The 23,173-nt window shown below is 47.7% G+C and overlaps 1 protein-coding gene across 4 annotated transcripts in view; it reads left to right on the top strand.

Moving 5' to 3' along the window:
* SLC2A9 (solute carrier family 2 member 9) overlaps positions 1-23,173 on the top strand; it is a 236,975-nt gene that overhangs the window by 155,407 nt on the left and 58,395 nt on the right. For 3 of the 4 annotated variants that reach the window (XM_061191237.1, XM_061191239.1, XM_061191240.1), the window contains exons 12-13: positions 14,574-14,675; positions 17,358-17,433. In XM_061191237.1, coding sequence (XP_061047220.1) covers positions 14,574-14,675; positions 17,358-17,433 — 178 coding nt within the window. The remainder of the gene's footprint in view (positions 1-14,573; positions 14,676-17,357; positions 17,434-23,173) is intronic. The other variant, XM_061191238.1, reaches the window with a different exon arrangement.

Genomic DNA, 23,173 nt, shown 5'->3' with positions numbered 1-23,173 from the left:
CACACAGCAGTAGGTCAGAACCTGAGGGCATGGGGAGTGCTAACATCAGGGCCCCTCTGCTCCCCAAGACCCTTTGTGCTTTACCTGAGATCTCAGGAACGTGCACATCAGTCCTGGAAGTCAGGTGAAAGAGGAGCAGAGGGAGTGGAGATGCTTCCAACCTCGGTCTCTCTGACTCCAGAAACCCCTGCTTCTGGTCCCCATTCTCTGGCTGGTAGATCATCCTCAGTAAAGCTGATAGTCTTTGATGAAGTACTTCTTTCAAGGACTAATCCCAGGAAGGAGGTAAATGACTGGGAGAGAAAGAGAGGACCTTTCTAAGATCAGAACTGGAGGTCACAGCCTCTGAAGAGTCTGCCCGCTGCTGCCTTCAAGTCTGGATCATGATGGGCCATGGTCATTTGGATCTTGTGCATTCTAGAGGCATGGACACCTTCGGTGGGCCCAGAGCAGGGATGGCAGCTTCATAGTGTTGGTGGTGGATTCATTCCTTCATGCGTTCATCCATGCCACAAGCAGCTGCAGGGCACCTATATCATGTTTGTGCTTGGAGGTCACCAGTGATGTTATCATGATCTAAGGAGAAAGACCCAGAAACAGACACATGCCACATGCAATACTGGGATGAGCTCTCCTGTGAGGGGGTCCAGGAGGGCTTCCTGGAGGAGGGGCCCAGGAGGCTGAGAGTTGAAGGGCCAGCGGAAGTTAGCCAGGTAAAGGAAAGCCTGTCCCGTGGCCCTGTGTGCAAGGCCCCAATCTGCACTCCCTCCTAGTTTATCTTCTAAAGGAGCTGAAGATGCAGAATCGTCCATTGGAAAAAAGTGGTAAAAAAAAAAAAAATGGCAGCATTTACTCTAACCCCTTAGTTGAGTTGATGCTGCAGCAAGAACATCAATTTGGAAAACCAGCTGCTGGAAATTCATGAGATTAAAGTCAGCATAAAGCTGGGAGTCTGGAATGGAACAATGTGCTGGGGGAGAAAGCGTTTGGGCTCTAGGGCCTGGTGGTTCTGAATTCAAATCCTAATCATCCTTTTCCCAGCTGAGTGGTTTGGGGAAAATCGCCAACATCTCTGAATTTATTTGCTCGTCTTTAAAATGGGTACATAACCATACCCACCTGTGGGAGGCGAAATACTTGCTCCCCAAGTGTCCACGTCCTAATTCCTGGAAACACGAATATGTTATTTTATGCGGCAAAAGGCTTTACAGATGTGATGAAGTCAATGGTTGGGGGATGGGGAGGTTATCCTGGATTATCTGGTGGATCCAGTGTAATCACAAGGGTCCAAAAAGAGGCAGGAGAGCTGTAGTCAGACAAGGAGATGTGATGACAAAAGTGGAGGTGGTGTAATTGTTGACTTTGAAGATGGAGGGAGGGGCCCCAAGCCAAGGAGTGCAGGCGGCCTTGAGAGGCTGGGAGAGGCAAGGAACAGATCCTCCCCTAGAGCCTCCAGAAGGGAGGCAGCCCTGCCAACAACTGAGTTTTGCTCCCTAAGACCTATTTTAGATTGTGGCCTCCAGAACTGGGAGAGAATAAATATGTGTTTCTTTAAGCCACTAAGTTTGTGGTAATTTGTTACAGCAGCCAGAGGAAACTCATGCACCACTTTACAGAATTTCTCATGGAAACGAAACTCAAAGTGTATGAAGGCCCGCTGGATGGTCCTGACAGTCAGTATTCAGTACATTCCTTGCCCATTCCAAAGTTGTTATTACCTTGTTTCCAAATATATGTATACTATTTCATCCAACCCTGTGAGGTAATTGCCTACCAAAAGGACTTGCCAAGTTTTTTTTTTTTTTTTTCTTTCTTCTTACTGAGATTTTTGACAGTCTATTAAAATGGCTTTGGGCCTTAATAACATTGAGAAAGACATTTTTGGTCATTTGATCTGCAATTAATTTCACCTCCTGGCATTGCTCGTCAGCTTGGGCAGCTGTAAATGATTGCCATCTTGCAGAAGCAGCTGGTTTTCCAAATTGACGTTCTTGCCGCAGCCTCAACTCTCTGATGAGTGAAGGTCCATGGAGTCATTCAGGCCACACGAGCCTGAGGGTCGGCTGCCGCGCGGGGCAGTGGCTTGTGGAGCACGAGGCTCATTCCGCTGAGTAGCTGGGACACTGGGCTTTTTTTGCTTTTTTTTCTCTTTTTTAAATAGTTTGGCTACACCACGCGGCATGTGGGATCTTAGTTCCCCAACCAGGGATCGAACCCATGCCCCCTTCAGTGGAAGCACAGTGTCCTAACCACTGGACTGCCAGGGAATTCCCTGGGCTTTTTTAAATCAGGGGAAATAGAATTAACATAAGCCACTCTTACTCCTTACTCACGACAGGAAGTTTTTGCAGTTGTTCAGGAATGGACTATGCCATCAAGCTGAAGTTAAAAAAAAAAAAATCTACTGGTTTCCACTGCCCACTCTGCTTCCCAACACATGCCACAATTTCACCATCAAAACCTTTAGTATTCTCTGCTGCATCTCGAGCCCCAGATCCAGCACATGCTAGAGGAGAGAGTGGGTGGAGGCAATGACGCAGAATGGTGTGGTCCCCTGGCCCTGCGCTTATTAGCTGGGTGACTGTGGGCCCGTTACTTAGCCTCTCTGGCCCCTGTTTTCTCTTAGGGAAAGTGGAGGTAAGAACAAATCCATACTTCAACAGGTATTATCATGAGAATTATCTAGTAATTCCCAGTGCTTGGCATGGAGCAGGCACTTAATAAGTGTTCATTATTTTTATGGGCTGAATTGTGTCCCCTGAAAATTCACATGTTGAAATTCTAACCCCCAGTACCTTTATATGTGACCTGATTTGGAAAGAGGGTCATTGCAGATGTAATTAGTTGAGATCATACTGGAGTAGGGTGGACCCCTCATCCAATATGACTGGTGTCCTTATAAAAAGGGGGAAATTTGGGCTTCCCTGGTGGCGCAGTGGTTGAGAATCTACCTGCCGATGCAGGGGACACGGGTTCGTGCCCTGGTCTGGGAAGATTCCACATGCCGCGGAGCAACTAGGCCCGTGAGCCGCAATTACTGAGCCTGCGCGTCTGGAGCCTGTGCTCCGCAACAAGAGAGGCCGGGATAGTGAGAGGCCCGCACACCGTGATGAAGAGTGGCCCCCGCTTGCCACAACTAGAGAAAGCCCTCGCACAGAAACGAAGACCCAACACAGCCATAGATAAAAATAAAAATAAAAAATAAAAATTATAAAAAAAAAAAAAAGGGGAAATTTGACACAGACACAGGACATACCATGTGAAGACTGAAGTTATCGCAAAACCCAAGGAGCTGCCAGAAGCTGGGAGAGGGGCCTGGGACAGACCCTCCCCCACATATTCAGAGGGAGCATGGCCCTGCCAGCGCCTTGGTCTCGGACTTCCAGCCTCCGGGCCTGTGGGAAAAGACATTTCCATTGTTCAAGCCACCCAGTTTGTGGTACTTTACGACGGCAGCCCGAGAAAACGCGTACAATCGCTGTTGGTGATTAATATTCCTGAAGAGAACCAAACACGTGTTATAGGTAAATCTGGTCATGCCCTGCTACCGCCTACAAACCTGGAAGATGCAACTGGCCAGAGTGTCCATTCCTTCAATATTCAGCAAGTGCCGTTTGAGCCCTTACTCTGTGCCAGGCCTGGGTCCGGGTGTGTGGGAGGCATCAGTGACCAAAAGAGACACACAGGTCCTTGCCCAGGAGAAGGCGAGCGCCCAGTGTGGGGGGCCAACAGTGACAATAGCATCAGTGGTCACCTGCCTGGTGGTTAGAAGGTGGAAGATGCGGTGAGGAACAGCAGAGCAGAGAATCCGGATTGAGCGGTGGGATGGTTGCCCTGTTAAATACCGTGGTCGGGCTTGAGGGACGAGCGAGTTGTCTGGCACCCAGATACTTGGGGAAGAACATTCCAGGCAGGGGGAGCTGCCAGAAGGAAGGCCTGCCTCAGCCAGAGCCCAGCAGGGCAGAGCCGGCCTGGTAAAGAGGAGGGGTTGGAGGGCAGTTTAACTTGGGGTGGGCAGGTCTGTAGGGTGGGGGGCTCCATCCATCAGGAGCAGGGACCTTCAGTAGAGGGACACAGCCAGCCACAATATGCCTGTAAGAAGGGATCTGGGGGACCATCACCTGGTCCCATTCCCTTCCTTCCCTCCTTCTGATTTCTTACAGGTGCCACGTTTGCTGACACCCCCTGGGGGCAGAGGGCGAGGACGCCTGTTGATCTGGTCCTATGGGTCGTCCTCCTGGACACAGTGGATCTGGAGAGGCCGATGGAGAATGTCTAGAACAGGCTTTGCACGGGAACAAGGATGTGTCTGCAAGTTAGAGGGACAGCAGGGGGCGCCGGCGGGGCTGGAGGGGAGCAGCCAAGGGTGTTGAAAGCAGATGCCATGTTGCGTTTTAAAAGGATCTCTCTGGCCACTGTAAAGAAAATAGATGTGGGCAGGGGTGGTGAGGGCAGAAGCAGGGAGAGTGTGAGGAGGCTGGAAAAGAGGCTGCTTTGCCCAGGGAATCGTCAGACTGAACGTGCACTAAAGCTGGCTTCAAACCTGAGTTCAGTTAATCCTCCTCTACATAGGAAACTCTTCCATTGATAAATAACGATTCTGCATCGTCCCCACCTACTAAAAGATTAAGTCCCGAATTTATCTAACAAATGTTCTAGGAACTTAGCAGAGGGAGGGGGCCACATCAAACAAAAGCAAAACTGGATTTCTCATTTGGCCCCCAAACTCTCTGGAAGGCGTGAGTGGGTGCCCTGGGCTCCATCCAAGTGGGCAGCACCCACCAGAGCTGAGAAATTAAAATTCAGGCTAAGCAGCCTTTCATATCCTGCACTTACATCATCATTTGAGAAGCACTTACGTTAACCTGTTGCCTGGTGGGAAGTCTGCATGTGGCTGTGGGGATTCTCCTGGTTCTGAGGGCCCATCCTCATGGGAGGGGGTGTCAGAAGGGGAGCCAGTAAGGGGGATCCAGAGTCAGGGCCCCGTGTCCCCAAGCAGACAAGCAGTTTTGCACTGGGAGCCCATTTCCCTGAAGTACCCCTCCCATCCACTCCCGACTCTGATAATACCTTTTATCAGGTGGTTCTGATTCTGAGTTTGGCGGAGGACGTTCCCTGCACCCCACTCTCTGGCTCCCAGGATGTGCACCTGATGCTTTATTTCCCACCAAATGTCTTCTGATTCCCTCCCCATCTCTCCAGTAGCCTCCCCCATATCTGGGCTGCCCCACAGCTTCTCCCCAGAGGAAGGTGAGGAGGGGGCTCCAGGCTCTGGATTTGGGAGCAATGACTCCCAAGTCAGCTGGCCACTTTGTCTCTTTCTCAATTCCTTAAGAGCTCATTTTTTTCCATTTGCCCAAAGTTGAGAACAGTTTAAATTATGATCATAAACCTCTTAAGATCCACCTTTTCTTTTCTCGAGAGGGGCAGGAGGGAGGGGTGTGATCCCCTCAGAAGCTACAGCAGCTGTGGCCTGCAGCCATTTCTAAAGTGACACAGGAGGAAAAGGTTCTCCCAGGACTTGAGAACCTGGAGGAACCTGATCTGCTGGTAGCCTTTCCTGCGATTCCAGTGCGCCCCAATCCATGTCTGATTTTGCACTTCGCTTGAAATGTCTCAAGACCATTTTAATTTATTATACTTGGGGATCAGGGACCACCCTGGAATAACAATGATTTTAAAAGTTACTTTTTTCATTTCTCATACCTCTGGCCCAAACAGATATACACATCTCACACACATTCATCTTTTAAATAGAAATTTCCAAACAAAGTTTATGTTTCAGTGAATTCTTTTTAACTTGCAGTTTAGAGAGAGCCTATTCCAAGTAGAAAATGATTTCTGAGACCCTGTCTTCTGAACACGGACTTAAAACTCCATTAAGTTGCAGATAACTACAGCTCTACGAGGTCTCTGCTTCTTTTCAGACGGAGATTTGTGAAAGCAAAGATTAGTGCTTGCATATTTAAAACAGAAGTACTAGCAGTTAAAAGTAATACAGAAACGTGACATTTTTCTCATGCGGTCTGCCTTGGCTTTCTTTTCTCTGCAAGAGAGCTGAGTCAGCGATAATGAAACAATTCCCTGTTCCTTTCTCCCATCCTTCTATAACTAAAGCTTTAGCAATAATCCAGCTTCTGGATAGAGTGTCACTCACTGCTTGCGTGGCAAGGGTTCCTCAGTGACCCCACCATCCACAAAGTGTCAAGATCAAGGGCAACCATTTAGGATACTTGGGTGCTGGCCTCAGTCTGGGTGGCGCCTTGCTTCAATGTTCAGATTGTGTGCGTGCATATGTGTGTGTGTGTGTGTGAGTGAGAGAGAGAGAGACACACAGTAGATTTGAAGAAATGGCGATGGTAGTCAAGCTGTATTTCTGCAGCCCTGGTCTGCATGCGTTCTGCTACGCTAGGGGCCAGCCCATAATAAGCACGCAGTACATAGTTGCTTAATTGAGTGAGGCTCAATTAAAGCCATTTGAGGAAAGGAGCATCTGCTAACTAGCTGGAGTGCTCTGCCTCTGGCTGGGATCCACGCCCTCTGCTCCAAGCAGTCAGAGCGAATGTTTTGAGGGAGGCCGAGTCCCCACCTGCAGCGCTTCCTCTTTCTGGAGCCCTGCGCACAGTCAACCCACGTGGCCCCCCCCCCCCCCCCCCCCCCCCCGCACTCAGGAGCAGCAAGTCAAGCCAGGCAAAGTCTGAGTTCACGGGAACCAGCGGGATCCGAAAAGGCCTGGCCTGGAATGCGACAGAAAGAACAGGGGATCTTCTATGATCTTGTGTATGAATGAACTCTTACAGGGCCCTGCCATCCCTGAGATGTCAGGAATTCTACGAAGCCCTGAGTACTTCAAACACTTTACACTTAGCTGTAAACAAAGAACACACTACAGATAGAGACTGACCTATAAAATTCATATAAAGTAATGTATGTAAAATACTATAAAGACACATCAAGTCAGATTTGGAAGTTTTAATTGAGTCACATTTGATTTAAATGAAAATTTAGGCCCTATTTTCCTTTCCTCCATGCTTTCCTTCTTTCTTCATAGGTTTAATCATTTAACAGACAACACTCCAAGCCCTGCTCTCCATCACGCGTGAGCTCACTATTTGGGTCTGCTAGGGCTGGGTAACGAACTATCACAAACTGAGTGGCTTAAACACAGAAATGTGTTGTCTCACCATTCTGGAGGTCAGAGGTCTGAACAAAGGTGTTGGAGGATAGATTCGTTCTGAGGCTGAGGGAGAATCTGCTTCAGGCCTCTGCCCTGGCATCTGGAGATTTGCTGGCAATCTTTGGCATTCCTTGGCTTTAGAGCATCCCCCTGATCTCTGCTTTCATCTTTACATGGCATCCTCCCCGTGTGCATGTCTGTGTCCACATGTTCCCTTTTTATAAGGTCACCAATCATTCTGCATTAGGGCCCACCCTAATAACCTCATTTGAACTTGATTACCTCTGTAAAGACCCTGTTTCCAAATAAAGTCACATTCTGAGGTACCAGGTATTAGGACTTCAGCCTGTTTTTTTTTGGAGGACACATTTCAACTCATAAATTCCCCAAGGGCAAGGACTCCTACCTCTTTTTTCTCTGTGCCCCAGTGCCAGGGCCTCACACAAGGAAGGAAGGAAAGCTTTGGGAGAGTGTATATATTCTTTTCATAAAATCTAGATGTACATTTGTCTTACTGGCAGTGTGGAGAGGTAATGTAGCTCAGGGGTTAAAAGCAGGACTCTGGAACCAGACTGCCTGGACTTGAAGGCTGGCTCTGCTGCTGTGTGACTTTGGGTAGGCTGCTAACCTCTCTGAGCCTCAATTTCTGGATATAACAGGAGATGATAATAGTATATACCCCATAGAGATGTTATGAAGATTAAATAATTGCTATATGCAAAGCATCTAGAACCATGCCTGGTACATAGTAAGTGCTATAACAATGTTCACTACACAGTAATCAAGACAGCATGGAATTGGCATAAGGATAGTCATACAGATCAATGGAATAGAATGAGTCCAGAAATACAAAAGGTGTCAAAGTAGTTCAATGGAGAAAGGTAGTCTTTATAACAAATGGTGCCGTAAAAACTAGATAGTCACATGAAAAAAATGAAAACAACTCTTACCTCATGCCACACACAAAAATTAACTCAAAATTGACCATAGACTGAAACATAGAAGCTAAAATTATAAGACATCTAGCAGAGAACATAGGAGGAAGTCTTTGCAACCTTGAAGTAAGCAAAGATTTCTTAGATGGGACATAAAAAGCATAAACCATTTTTTAAATTGAAATATAGTTGTAGAATATTATTTTAGTTTTAGGTGATAAAACTTGTTTTTAATTGATCAATTGGATTTCATCAAAAGTAAAAGCTGTGAATATTTAAAAGACAATGCTAAGGAAATGGAAAGGCAAGCCAGACTGCGGAATATTCACAAAGTACACATTTTACATGGGACTTGAATCCAGAGTATATAAAGAATTCTTAGTGATTCAACAATAAGAAGACCAACAGTCCACTTGAAAATGAGCAAAAGTCTTGAACAGACATTTTACAAAAGGAAATATTAAAGACAACCATAAACAGATGAAAAGATGCTTGACATCATTAGTCATCTGGGAAATTATAACTAAAACCCATCGTGAGATACCACGATTCACCATAAGGGTGACTAAAGTTTAAAATGGCAGATATACCAAATGTTGATGAGGATGTGAAGCAACTGGAACTTTCATACACTACTGGTGGGACTTTAAAATGGAAAACAGTTGGCAGTTTCTTGTAAAATTTTTACCCATAGAACCCAGCCATTTTCTCATACCCAAGAGAAATCAAAGCACACATCTACATAGAGACTTGGACACTGTTGTTCATAACAGCTTTATTCATAAGAGCCCAAACTGGAAATAGCCCAAGTGTCCATCAGCTGATGAATGGAGAAACAAATTATTGTATATCCATTCAATGGAATACTACTTAGCACTAAAAAGGAATGAACTATTGATTATACATCATGAACAAATCCCAAAAGCATATCGATGACCAGTATGGAACTCTCATCTAATCTAGACTAATCTAATCTAAACTGATGGAAAGCATATCAGTGGTTGCTTGGGGCCAGGGAACTTTGGAGGGACAAGGGAACTTTGAAGTGACAGAAATGTTCTGTATCTTGTTGTGGTCAGGGTTTTATGGGTGGAGAAATCTGTCAAAACCTTCCAAACTGCACAGTTAAAACAGGTCCATTTTATTGAATCAACTACACATCAATCTAACAAACCAAAAAAAAAAAAGATTTTACCATTATTATTCCACCACTGGTCCTAGCACTGTGGGGTGGGCAGTAGGTACAGGTAAATGGCTGCTGAATGGATGAAAAACCCTGGCTCAGGACTCCCCAGACGGACTTTCTTGGAAGCATCAGGAGACTGACAGTTCATCCCCAGCTGACACCAGTAACCTTCAGAGGCTGCTGTTCACCTTGAGTTCATGTCTTCACTCATGATTCAATGTCGAGTGGAAATACCGTGTTTACTCTAATCCCTTTTGACAGGCTGCACTTCAGTGCTATTTAAAGGAGGAAGAGAGCCCTGGAGACTGACCCTGTTTCTCACTAAGATGGAGAGGGTTGTTGCCATCTCTTCTTTCTCTTTCACAGTCATTGCCTTGGCGTCTTCCCAGACCATATTTACAAACTGTTTCCAAATCAAAGACGCTGTTTCCAGCTTTACTTTGGCTCAGGTTAGTGGATCATGCAGAGACGTTAGTGACACAAAGCAGCCAGATTCCCCCGCCAAAGCGCTCGAATGTTGGCACCATGGTGTGAGACAGTGGTTCTCACTGGTCTGTGTTTGGGGCACAATTTCTGACTCTGAAATCAGTGATGATGCCTTTAAAGAAGCTAAAACAAACAAAAATTGAAAACCCAAGAACAATAAAAAAAAAACAAAACACCCAATACACTGAAATCAGTAACAAGTTCAGTGTGACAATGCAATACATGTCAATCTCAGTGTAGCAACCTCAGTGTCTCCCGAAGACTGTGACGGTTGTCATGGTAATGTCTCTAGTCACTTCTGCGCTCTGTCTCTGGGTACACTAACTGAACCCCCTAAGATGCTTATGAGATGAAGCCCCCAAATGGTCCAGTTATGAGCAGGCTTCAATTCCAGTGCTAGCTTAACTCTGAGCTCAGCCCCATTAACCATAAGAATGGCTATGACATCCTTAGATTGTAGCAGAAACACATCATACACAGTGATGAAAATTTGCCAGTGCAGGTATTGGAAATCATTGATGATCAGGAAAAAGTAAAGATTTGTGGCTCAGGGAATAGGGATTTGCATCTCTGAGTTTTAGCTAAGTCTATCTTTTACTCTCTTTTTTTAAAAATTTTAAAAGCTCATTGTAGAAAACTTGGAAGTGACCAAAAAATAACAAGTAAAATCACAGTCACACATTATTCCCCCAACCAAAATTTGCCATTACAAACTATTTTTGCATATATTTTTCTAGAACGTATTAGTTTCACATAACTGTAATTTACAGAACTGTATATGTCTATACAGCTTTATGCCCTGCTCTTTTCACTTAAAATTATACACTGAAGATTTTTCTATGTTATTTTAAATTCTTTTAAAATATGTGAATCCCTACATAATTATCATCTGGATGTTCCAGAATTTATTTAACCAATTCAGTTGTTGGACTTCTAGATTGTTTCTATTTCCTCATTAGTATAAATAACACTGCAATGAAGATCTTTGTCCACAAATTTTTGACCAAATATCTATTTCCTTAGGATAAATACCCAAAAGGTGAATGACTGAGTCCAAGAGCATGGATATTTTTCAGCCATCCCTGTGGTGTGAGAAAGCATTCATTCCACTTCCTTATCTCTGAAGAGCTCTGAGTGACTTTTGACAAATTCCATAATCTCTCTGGGCCTCTGATCCTGGGTGTCCCCGACCTTCTCCATCCCCACCTCCCAAGGGTCCAGCTTCCCACCATGTTGCTCTGGCCCTGGCAGCCCCTATCAGGGCCTCACCTTTGATTGGACTCAATTCATGAAAACTTGGAGAAGAGAGATGACTTAGATGCATGCCCTTCTTTCTCTCTAGAACTTTCCCAGCAACTGCTAATCTTTGCTTCCTCCATGGCTCTCGCTGGGCCTGGCTTCCCACGGAGTAAACTTACCATCCTCATCATCCTTCTCCTCTGCGAAATGAGAACTGTCATACCTGTCTTACAAAGATCAACCTTCACTCCATCAGCAAACGCTGGCTCCACACTTGCCAGGTGCTCTTCTAGGTTCTGGGGAAACAAAGATGAAGCTCCTGACCTTCAAGTGAGGGAGATGGTCAGGGTGCAGGGAGGAGGGTGCCGGGCACCCAGATGCAACCGTGCACTCTTACAAAGTGGTACTTTGTCTATTCTGCTTGGGAAAATGTTACTGTCTTCTTATGAACCAGAAAAGACTGTAGATGATGCCAGCTCTGCCTTCTATCATCCATGTGACCTTAAACAAGTTCCCAAAGCCTCTGTCTCTCAGTTTCTTTACCTGTAAAATCAGACAAATAACAGAACCTACTTATTTTTTTAATTTTTAAAAATTTTTACTGAAGGATAGTTGATTTACAATGTTGTGTTAGTTTCTGATGTATAGCAAAGTGATTCAGTTATACATATACATTCTTCTTCATATTCTTTTCCATTATAGTTTATTACAGGATATCGAACATAGTTCCCTGTGCTATATATACAGTAGGACCTTTTTGTTTATCTATTTTATATGTCGTAGTTTGTATCTGCTAATCCCAAACTCCTAATTTATCCCTCTCCCACCCCCTTTCCCCTTTGGTAATCATAAGTTTGTTTTCTATGTCTGTGGGTCTGTTTCTGTTTTGTATATAAATTCATTTGTATTATTTTTTACGTTCCACATATAAGTGATATCATATAGTATTTGTCTTTCTCTGTCTGACTTACTTCAGTTAGTATGATAATCTCTAGGTCCATCAGTGTTGCTGCAAATGGCATTATTTAATTTTTTTATGACCGAGTAATATTCCATTATATATATATATATGATATACATATATATATATATACACATCACATCTTCTTTATCCATTCATCTGTCGATGGACACTTAGGTTGCTTCCATGTCTTGGCTATTGTAAATAGTGCTGCAATGAACACTAGGGTGCATGTATCTTTTGGATTATAGTTTTGTTACGAGTATATGCCCAGGAATGGGATTCCTGGACCATGTGATAGTTCTATTTTTAGTTTTCTGAGGAACTTCCATACTGTGTTCTATAGTGGCTGCACCAATTTACATTCCCACCAACAGTGTAGGAGGGTAACAGAACCTACTTCATAAAGTTGTAGTGACGGTTAAATGAATTGACACATAGAAAGTATTTAATGAATGCAGCACCTGGCACATAACAGGTACTTGGCAAATGATCATCAGCTATGATTACCCACACTAACCCACCGTCATCAAAAGAGGAGTAATGAAGACACAGAAGCATTGACTGACTTGCTCAAGGCCACACGGCCTGTTAGAGGCAGGAGCTGGGACCAGACCCCAGGTCCCACCTTGACTGCAAGACTTGTTCTTGCAAATCTCCTGCCATTCTTCAGAAGCCCGGGTTGTTCTCAAGCCTATTTCAGGCACCGTGAGTTCTTTGCCTCTGATCTCACAGCTTCACTGCAAAGGCAGGGTCATCATTTGCATTTTCCAAGTAGGGAAACAGGCTTGGAGAAGCTAAGTCAACTGTCCTGGGAACAGAGACCCTACGGGGCAGAGCAGGGACTTGAACCCAGACCTGCCCATTTCAGGCCCACAAGCCTCTGGACACCACCTGTGCTCTACTCTGTAGGGTCAGGTGTCAAGAAGGCCAAGTTTAGACACGTGGGTCCGCCCTGCCTCCCTGGGTGGCAGGGGGAAAACCTTGCCAAGGGAAAGTCATGGATGTTTTTTGAGACATATAGCCGTCATCCAGGCTTGTTGTCCTCCCAAGCCCCTCCCGGGCACTCAGCAAGCCAGCAGAGCGGTGCCCAATCACCCCTCAGTGCCCATTGCACCGGCAGGACAGCAGCCCAGGCTGAGCCCAGGGCGAGCGTGCCCAGCTGGCTTCCCCTTGCCTGCCTTTTCCAGAGCAGGGCATGAGGAAAGAGGGAAAGAGGAAAAGGAGGAGGGCTCTAGGTTTCCTGCAACAGGACTCCTTTAGCGAGAGACCCCTAGGCTTTGGGGCGGGATGGCGACAGTTCTTCTCTATGTTCTGGCTTTTGAACCGTCATCTGAAGCTGGTAGACAGCAGAGGCACTGGTCTGGCTTCATGGCCCCCAGCAGTGTCACTGCTTCCCTTTGTCCAAGCCAGATCACTCACTTGACCAGGGTTTTCCAGCCTCCAAGCCTTTGCTCCCTGCCTCTCTGCCTGCTGTTGCCTCCTCCAGAAAGCCTTGCCTGATTGCCCAGTTGAGAAAAGCCATAGATTTTTATTTAGATGTCTTGAGTTTAATTTCTCTCTCTCTGTCTGTCTCTCCATCTCTCTCTCTCTCTCTCCCCCCTCTCTTCCCCTTAATGATGTCTGTGTGATGGCCACTGAGTTACTTCACCTCTCTGATCATCAATGTTCTCTTTCTGTGAAATGGGGGTAGGAGGGATGAGGAGGGGAGGGCACCTGACATCGGAAGACTTACTATGTGTTTTGAACACAGTCTCTTATTAACCTGTGCACACCCTCCAGACAGTTTTGTTGGAGGGTATTTTGTCCTCCTTTCACAGATAAAGGCCCTGGGGCTCTGAGGGGGGGAAGTCACATGTCAAATTTCACACATCTGGAAAGTGTAGACCCAGGATATAAGCCCCAGGCTGCCTGGCTCTGAGACTCAGATAGGATCACGATGTTTCAGGGCCATTGGCATTTGAAGGAGCTCCGTGAAGAGCCTGTCCTTACCTGCCTGAGAGGGAGACACGGGGCAGCCGGATGGAGGCCAGTGACAGCCCTGTGGCTGCAGGAAGCTGGGTCAGGGGACATGGCTTCAGGGGCTGCAGTCACCTGGGCTTCCCAGTATCACACCCAGAATGAAGCTGAGCCACCCAGGCACAGGCAGAGTGGAAAGCGACAGAACCTTCTCTGCCCACTCCCCCCACCAGGGCTTCCCCCCAAGTCTGCCCCTGGAACACCCACGACACGCGGCATAAGGGATGGAAAGAGTTTAACTTCCACCCGCTGGATCCAAAGGTGGGGGAAGAGCGGGGCGACCACATCTCTTCTGAGGACAAGCCCGCCCTCCCCAGTGAGGAAGATTAGGGCGAAGGTGACTGTATCAGCACGCTGCCGGTACTCAAGAGCTGTGACTTTCCTTTCCCTCCCTTTCTTCCGTTCTTGTAAAGATCATTCCTCTGGCTGTGGCAGGGTAGAAACTGGCCAAGCGCCTCCAGGTCAGAGCCATCCTGTAACAACGACCCCAGTGCAGTTCCAAGCATCATGGTCCCCTTCGCTCGCTGCTAGAAGGGGAGTAGTAACCGTCTCTCTCTGACCCTGACCTAGGGCTTGGTCATCGAGCGCATGGGGCGGAGACCCCTCCTCATTGGTGGCTTTGGGCTGATGACTCTCTTCTTTGGGATCCTCACCGTCACGCTGACGCTGCAGGTGAGAGGACGTGTCTGTCGCTCCCCAAGGGAGGACAGCATGGGCATGGCTTCTGGCTTCGTGCTCTGGGACCTTCAGCTTGGGAAGTCCATACAGTCTACAGACGACTCTTGTAATGCAGAGTTCCCAAGGGCATCTAGCGCTGAAGCTGCTGGGCACCCTTGGGGAGGGGGTTTAGTAATAGGTTCTTGAACTGGGGGGATAAGAGACACGACTTCTGGTCCTGTCGCTGCCACTAATGAGCTGTGTGATCTCGGGCAAGATATGTCCCCTCCTGAGCCTCAGTTTACCCATCTGTGGAATAGAAGAGATAGCACTAGATGACTCCTAAGATGCCTCTTGCAACTCTCACATTCCAGCTCAGGGTGGCTGGCACTGCCGTATGAGGCACCTTCACAATTGTTCACTCATGCCTGACGTTGGTGGCACATGTTCTGGTTCCTTGCTGGATTCAATTCTACCTACCCTCTTGAAAAAACAATCCAGTGATGTCTGGGTAGTGCTGCACCAACTACATCCCCACTGCTTTTACGCTTCCTTCTGGACATCCTGGGCTTGAAATAAAGATACTATACAACTGTACTCTATACAGTACTATACAGTAAATTACACAAAAGCACAACCACTTGTAGAGGATGTACACACGTGACAATGTACGCCAGACACGTGAACTACCTTACGTGATTGGACATGCGAACACACATTCCCATCTTTGTAAGTTCACAACTTGAAGGTTCGTATGTAGGGGACTTAACTGTAGTGTGCTGGTGTCTGACAGGCAGTAGCTTGTCCTTCAGAAAGGAGGTGCTGACCAGGCAGGAGCTGGAAACCTCTCCCTCGGGTGATGTGCTGGCAGAGACCTTCCTTCCCAACCGCCAGACAGGGTTGTCCCGGGCAGGGAGCCTCACAGGCTGGATGTTCTGGGTCATTGCCTTTCTGCAGCGTGTGTCAGATGTGCAGAAGGGCCGCCAGGAGCGCATGAGCCCCTCTAGGCCTCACCTCACGAGGTTTCAGAGCACTTCCCTGCTCAGGTGCCCTCATCTTCCCTGTCCCCCCAGCTCTGTTCCCCAGCAGCCCCCCAAAGAGCCTGGCCCTGCCCTCTTTGTTCAGCTGGCCTCTCTGCTTTCCAGACTCAGGAAACCCTGGCTGCCTCCTGGATACCTCTTCCTCCAGGAAGCCTTCCCCTAACCTATCTCTGAGTGAGGTGCCCCCCTCTGTCTTCCCAGGGATCCAGGGGCAGCCCTGCAACATCACTTATCACACAACCTGGCTTTCACTGTTGAACCATCTCTCTCCCTCCCGAGGACAGTGAGGTGTGTGGGTGAGGACCATGCCCATTTGTACATTCCCACCTCCCAACATGGCATCCAGGGGGAGCTTGGAGCAATCTGCCAAATGGATGGAAGGATGGATGCGTGGACAGATGGATGGATGGATGATGGTGCAGCAGAGAGCTATACAGTACAAGAGCCTGCTGGGCTCCTGCCAACCCTAGACCCTCCTGCAGCAGGAGCTGGTGGACTTGGCGTGGAAGGGCCGCTCTCTCCCCTCTCCCCGTGCCCTCCACTCTGGATGTTTGCACTGTGCTCTCCCGTGCGTCCAAGCGCTTGCCCATGGGGAAGCCTCTCCTGGAACACCTTTCCTTTCCTTTTCCTCTTGCCTGACTTTGACTCAGCCTTCAAAGTTGAGTGCAGACCTCTCCCCTCCCCGAGTCTCTCTAGACTGTGTTCAGGTACCCCAGCACCTCCACACATGCTCACCCACCGTGTCCCAGCGCGGCTGACACCATGTTCTAACCATCAGCCATCCAGTCCGCTAGAGCAGAAGCGATTTCCTAAACATCTTTCCCACCCAGCGTGAAGCCAACCCCACTCACTAGACAAGGGGCAGCCCCTCTAAGCGTATTTAATGATGCGAGTTAACTCATCTCACACCTTGCCAGGACGGCAGAGGGAGAAAGGTACTGTTTTGCAGGATAATTAGGATTGACTGAGAGAAAATTTTTTTTAATTAATTAATTAATTTTATTCTGCTATTTTATTTATTTTATTTTTCGCTGCGTTGGGTCTTCATTGCTGCGTGCGGGCTTTCTCTAGTTGTGGAGAGAGGGGGCTACTCTTCGTTGTGGTGCGCACTGAGGTGTCTTCTTTTGTTGCGGAGCACGGGCTCTAGGCGCACGGGCTTCAGTAGTTGTGGCTTGCAGGCTCAGTAGTTGTGCTGCACGGGCTTAGTTGCTCCGCGGCATGTGGGATCTTCCCGGACCAGGGCTTGAACCCGTGTCCCCTGCACTGGCAGATGGATTCTTAACCACTGCACCACCAGGGAAGCCCAAGAGAAAATTTTTTAAATGTGAAATTGCCTGTAAGAATTTCTCATATTGCCTGCTTCCAACTAAGCACTCAATCAGTGTTAGTTATTCATTTATTTACCACCCACTGTATGCTGGGACTATGCTAACTGCTTCACCGGCATCATCTCATCTCACTCTGACATCTGTAACATAGGCGGATGGGATGGCTTAAGGGTTATCATTATCCCCATTTTATGGACGCTGAAACTGGGGTTCAGAGATGTAAAGTGAGCTGCCTCAGGTCATGCAGATGGACTGAGGAGGAGCTGGGGTGGTACCAGGTCCTCCAGCACAGCTGCCTCCTCACCTGCCCAACGGCTGCTCTCTTGCAGGACCACGCACCCTGGATCCCTTACCTGAGTATCGTGTGCATTTTGGCCATTATCGCCGCCTTCTGCAGCGGGCCAGGTAAGGCGCCCCTCCTTCCTCACATGCCAGCCCAGAGACTCATGGCACCACCAGGGTGGGGTGTTCTTATTGTACGGATAGAGAGCTCGGGGTCTGGGGAGGGGCAAGGGCCACTGGGAGTGGAGGGGGAGGGGAGAGTCCCCATCGATTTAAATGCAGTGACCGCCTTGGTTTCCATCCAACCGATGGTAGGTAACAGGCTCACTCAAAGATGCATAGATGGTAACATACAACAACACAGCAACCATTAACAGCTGCGAGAGCTGTGAGCCAGATTCACTAGTTTGGGATGAATCGAAGATACTCAAGTTACAGTCTGTGCCCACAGAGAAGCTACAGTTTAATATGGAAGGTATAATGATAGTTATAATAAAAATGGTAATGTCTAAGATTTATTCATCACTGATTATATACTATACTTGGCCAAGCCCTTGATGTGTGTTAACTCATTTAAGGCTTGTGACCGCTCTAGAGAAGCCAGAGATGGGAAGCTACTTGCACAGAGCAAGCAGCGATGGAATTGCCCAACCCCCAGGCCCTAACCACCACCTTACACTGTACCTGCCTGAGTGTGGAGTCTGGAGTACTCTGAGCCTCAGTTTACCCAGGACCCACCTTCAGCCCCAGCTCTGCCATTTCCCTAGTGGGCAAGTCCTCTGCTCTCCTAGGGCCTCAGTTTCCTCATCTCTCCAATGGCCAGGGGAGGTGAGACTGAGGGCCCTGCCACCCCCAGCTGGGGGTCTGTGTCCCACAGGAGCCCAGTCAGAGGCCACGCTGGGGCTGGGAAGATGGTGCGGGGCAGGTCTGATGACTGTACAGATCTCTCCGGGAAGCACTGCTGTGGTTCTGATTTGTTTTGGTTTTTGTGTTGATGAAAACAACAAGTTTCTATCAGAACAAATGGACCCAAATTTCTCTCTCTCCCTCTGCACTGCTGATTTTCATGGACCGTCATGTTCCGAACCCTGTCACATTTGTCCCCAGCCACGACAACAGAAGGTTGTAATGAGATGGTGGAGAGGGCCGTGGAATGACTGGGGGAGGGAGTCAGGCACGCACACCTGTGTGCACACGCATACACGTGCACGCACACACACATACACACACCGTGCTGTGACGATGAGACGGCCAGAGGAAGAAGGCACCTTCCGGGGGGGAAGCTAATGACAGGAGGACAAACAAGGAGCCCACGTTGCAGTTAAAGGAGATTCAAGGAGGGCGTGTGCTCAGTCCCACGGGGCCTCCGCACCACCAGCTCCACGGGCAGCAGTCACGTCGGTACCCCTGGAGGTGGGCGGCCAGCGGCCCCGTGCAAGGCCTGGGGACACTGGGGAGGAAACCCAGGGGGACAGTCTCTGCTCTCACGGAGTTCATAGGCCGGTGTGGCCATCTTACCGGGGATGTCACCCGCCCAGTGAGGCCTGTCCTGACCACCTAGCATACATGCACAAACACGTACACACACACAGGTATACACACACACGTGCCCACACGTGTATACACAAACACACACATACACATACAAGTATACACATACACGTACAATACACACAAGGATACACATACACACATGTACACATGTGCACACACATGCCATAGTCACACACATACACACGCATACTCTCGATCACATCGTCCTGGTTTACTTCCTTCACAGCATCTTTCACTGGCCCATCTCCGTACTGTATCCTCATCTGTTTAATACAGGGATTGGCAATCTTTTTGTGCTAAGGGCAAGACAGTAAAGATTTTACAGGCCACACAGCTTCCGTGGCCACTCTGCAGCTCTGCGGTGGTAGTGTAAACACAGCCACAGACAGTGAGTAAATGAAGGCTGACATGGCTGTGTTCCAAGAAAACTTTATTCACAAGAGCAGGTGGTGGGCTGGATGCAGCCTGTGGGCTGCAGTCTGCTGATGCCTGCTTAACGTGTCTCCCCCCAGCTAGAAAATAAGCTCCATGAAAGGGCCTTGTGTGTGGTTCATTATCTTCTCCTGAGAACTATTCTAAGAGGGAGACAAGGGAGAGCACCCCAAAAGTGATTTGGTTAAACCCAGAGGCAGTGGCTTAGGTCTTCCCTGGCCCCATCCTGCTCCTTGCCAGTCCTGGCCTCCCTCATAATGGCATTCGGGCATTAACCTCTCTTGATTACGCTGGATGTCTGAATACACATCATCCCTACTCTGCACAGTAGTCTTGATATTAGGATTAATTGCTCCCATTTACAAATGAGGAAACTGAAACCCAGAGAGGTTACAATGTCCCCTAACATGAACCAGCTGGTAAGTGCTGGAGTCAAGATTTGAACCAGATCTTTAAAAACCTGTGCTCTCTCTACCCCATTGCAAAGAATAAGAATTCACAGCCATGCACTGCTCTGAGCTTTTCCAGCACATTCCCTCTGTCCCCTGATCTAGTCCTCACACCAGTTCTCTGATAATAATAACATTTATTGAGCACTTACTATGCTCCAGGCCCTGTTCTAATGCTTTCTCATAAACATACGCTGAGAATATAAGATAACACAGAGTCAAACTGTCAAAAGAAAATCACAACAATCAGAGATTCAAATCAGAATTCAGAAATCAGAATTCAAATCAGATTCAAATCAGAATCAAACTTTACTAATAATTCTCAGGTCATCGTAAGACCCAGGTGAAGACTGAAGCCATCAACACAGCTCCCCAGATTCTTCCTTGCATGTTAGAGTGCACTCTGGCCCAGATTAAACTTGTAAGGTCTCTGAATAAAACATGCAGGGCAACGCTTACATACAGGAACTATTTTATTCATGAAGCGTCTTCATTTTATACTTTGATAATTACACAGCTGACACTGACATTTTCCAGTGTTCTATACCCATAGCTATACATTCCATTCTAAATAGACCAGATGTAGCCTCCTAAAAGCATTTTGTACATAAGGACTCTCTTATCTTTCTGCTAGATAATACCATTATGAGGTTGGCTTAGAAAGTTTACAAACAGAATGGACCAGGTCATTTCCTTTTCTTTCTTTCCTCTCTTCCTATCCCGGTTGATAGAAGATGAATTACAGGTAAGCTGCAAAACCTTTCCTTCCCAAACTAATTTTATTCCCATTTTATAGATGAAAAAAACAAAGATCATGTTGATTAAGTCATTTTCCCCAAGTCACACAGCTAAGAGACAAGTGCTAGATTGGAATCTACACCATCTTGTTCTAGGACCTGCAGTCTTAACTCTGATCTATGCATGTGGTCAGTACTCATTGGCTGTTTGCTAAAAGGTGCGTGGAGTTAGGCCCATTTTGAGATTGACCTGCAAGACTGACACAAAGAATTTGGGATAAGAGGGGGAGCTTCTGTTTTTATCTTCTTAGGATGGGTCTACTCTGGATCATTGTGAATCAGTCCTGTTTGTTTCTACACAGGAAGGTATAATTTTGCCATTCATATCTAGTTGTCAGATGTCTGTGGCTAAAGATGAAATCAGAGCATTTTGATTTTCATGGTTTCCAGCTGTTCTTGCTTCAAATATCATCTGTACACAGAGGTCAGGATCAGTCTTTCTTCTTTGTCTCTTAAACTCAGATACCTAAATCACAGCTCTTCGTGTTGAAACAAAGGCCGTACTGACACACGCAGAGCTTCACAATGAACTGAGGCAGAACAGAGGATTGGGATGATTTCAGAGCTGGCAGGGGACCTCAGAGATCTTTTGGCAGATGAGGAGCTGTGTCCAGGAGCTGGGATGAGTTAGAACTAAGGCATCCCAAGTTCATGAAAGAACAGAAAGGTTTTCAGTCCAGTTATTCATTGGAAGTTCGAGTCCCATCTATGGTTTCCCTACCAGGAAGTCCTCCAACCATGAGTTGATTGCTTCCATTGATGGGGAACTCACTACCTTATGAAACAAACAATGCTGTGGTCCAGGGTCAGGGAGCTGTGGCCTGTGAGCCAAATCTGGCCCATGGCCTGTTTTGTATGACCCACAAGCAAAGAATGGCTTTTACATTTTAAAATGAAAACAAGAAGAATGTTTGACAGAGACCACATGCAGTGGCCTAAAAAGCCTAATATATTTCCTATCTGACCTTTTTCAGAAAAAGTTTGCTGCTCCCTCTAGAGTCCCTCAATTCTGACATTTGGAAGAAGGGAGAATGAGGTAGCTTATGAGGGAGGGAAAAACGAATTTCCATACAGCAGGAACAGCCAGTGAAAACGCCAGAATGTAAAAGGAAGTTAATGGCAAAGGAACAACAAATAACCCAGCAGGGCCAGAGCAGTGGTCCTCAAACATTGCTAAATCACCTGGCAAGCTTCTAAAAGTCCTGATGGCCAGGCTGCATCCACAGCCAACCAAACCCTAATCTGGAGGTGGGACCTAGGCCCCCCAACGTCTAACAATCCCACGTGATTTCAACGTGCAGCCAAACTTGGAAATCCCTGGGCTAGAGACGCCTTTTCCAACCTCGTCTGAAAGCATTACAATCACCTGGGTGGCTTGAGAACTACAGTGAACGCTGATTCAGGCCTCACCTGACGCTGGCTCAGTCGGACCTCCGGGGTAGAGCCAGGCAAGAACCGCTGTCCCAGCGTGGGGCGGGGTGGGGGGGGTGGTGCGTTGGAGCGGGGTGTACAGCACAGGACAAGTCAGAGATGTGCTGGAAGCTGGTCCACGGAAGCCGGGGCGGTGCGTTAAGATTTGCCATTTTATCCTGAGCTCCAGAGAGGTCCGTTGGGGGGATTTTTAAGATTTGCAGTGAGAAGAGTGGATCTGGGAGGCGGATGGATGGAAACAAATCAGAGGCGAAGCCGCAAGCCAGGGGCCGGGTGGGAAACGCAGGCGGCAGGAAATGAGGACCAGACGAGGGCAGTGGGCCTGGGCAGCGCCAGCAGGCAGGGACCCCGTGGACGGGGGCCCTGTGCTGAGTGCAGGCCGTTGAGAGTTGAAAGCTCCACATTTCAGGGTGGGATGTGAGCACTTTTCGGGTTTTTTCCGATAACAGCTCTTCTCCCAGGAAGAATAGTGAGTGTTGACATGGTCTCTCAGTGGACGGGTTGGCCTTCTTCTCTGTCCTCTTACACAAAGATACTAAATTGAACTCATCCACAAACCTGCCTGAAGTGTTTACCTGACCCAAATCACAAAGCTTTGACTTCTGTGCTTTTTCCCAAACCCTCTCCCTTCTTGCGATGATGTTGGTTCCCCTTGCAGTGTTTGCAAACACTGCTTTTTTGTGATTGCGACCGTATTGCATGCTGAGTTTCCAGCATTTTAGATTCTGAGCTCTCCATCAGTGTCAGGGAGGCTCCCTAAGGAAGGTCCATCTGCCCCCCTCATCTCAGATCAGCTGCTGGTCCCTACCCTGTGCTCCCCAAACCCCCCATGTTTACCGAGCCACTGGGCCTCACCCACTCCAGCTACTGTACCCCGAGACTGACCAGGGCTTAGAAACTTCACTTGGATTCACATTGACAGCACACAGCTTAAGCCCCTGGGGAAATTACCTGTCCAAGGGGAACTGCCTTTTGGGTTGTGAGATCATCTTGCATCCTCCTAAGTGTACATGAAGGAACAGATCCCAGGAGGAGCCACCTTGGGAAAGCGTGGCTTGGAGCCGATAAGAGATAAACGGCGAAGGGCCTCCCCAGGGAGGCTGCCCCTCCATGATTAAATGAAAAGAATCTTCTTCCCAGGAGAGAAGCTGTAAGTTTGCCTGAGGCAGCTTCTGTGGTTAGCAGATCAATTGAAGGAGA

Source organism: Eubalaena glacialis, chromosome 5, assembly GCF_028564815.1.
Source record: "Eubalaena glacialis isolate mEubGla1 chromosome 5, mEubGla1.1.hap2.+ XY, whole genome shotgun sequence".
NCBI classification, from domain to species: Eukaryota; Metazoa; Chordata; class Mammalia; order Artiodactyla; family Balaenidae; genus Eubalaena; species Eubalaena glacialis.
Note: the sequence above shows the minus strand (reverse complement) of the source record. Positions and strands in the feature narration are given on the sequence as shown.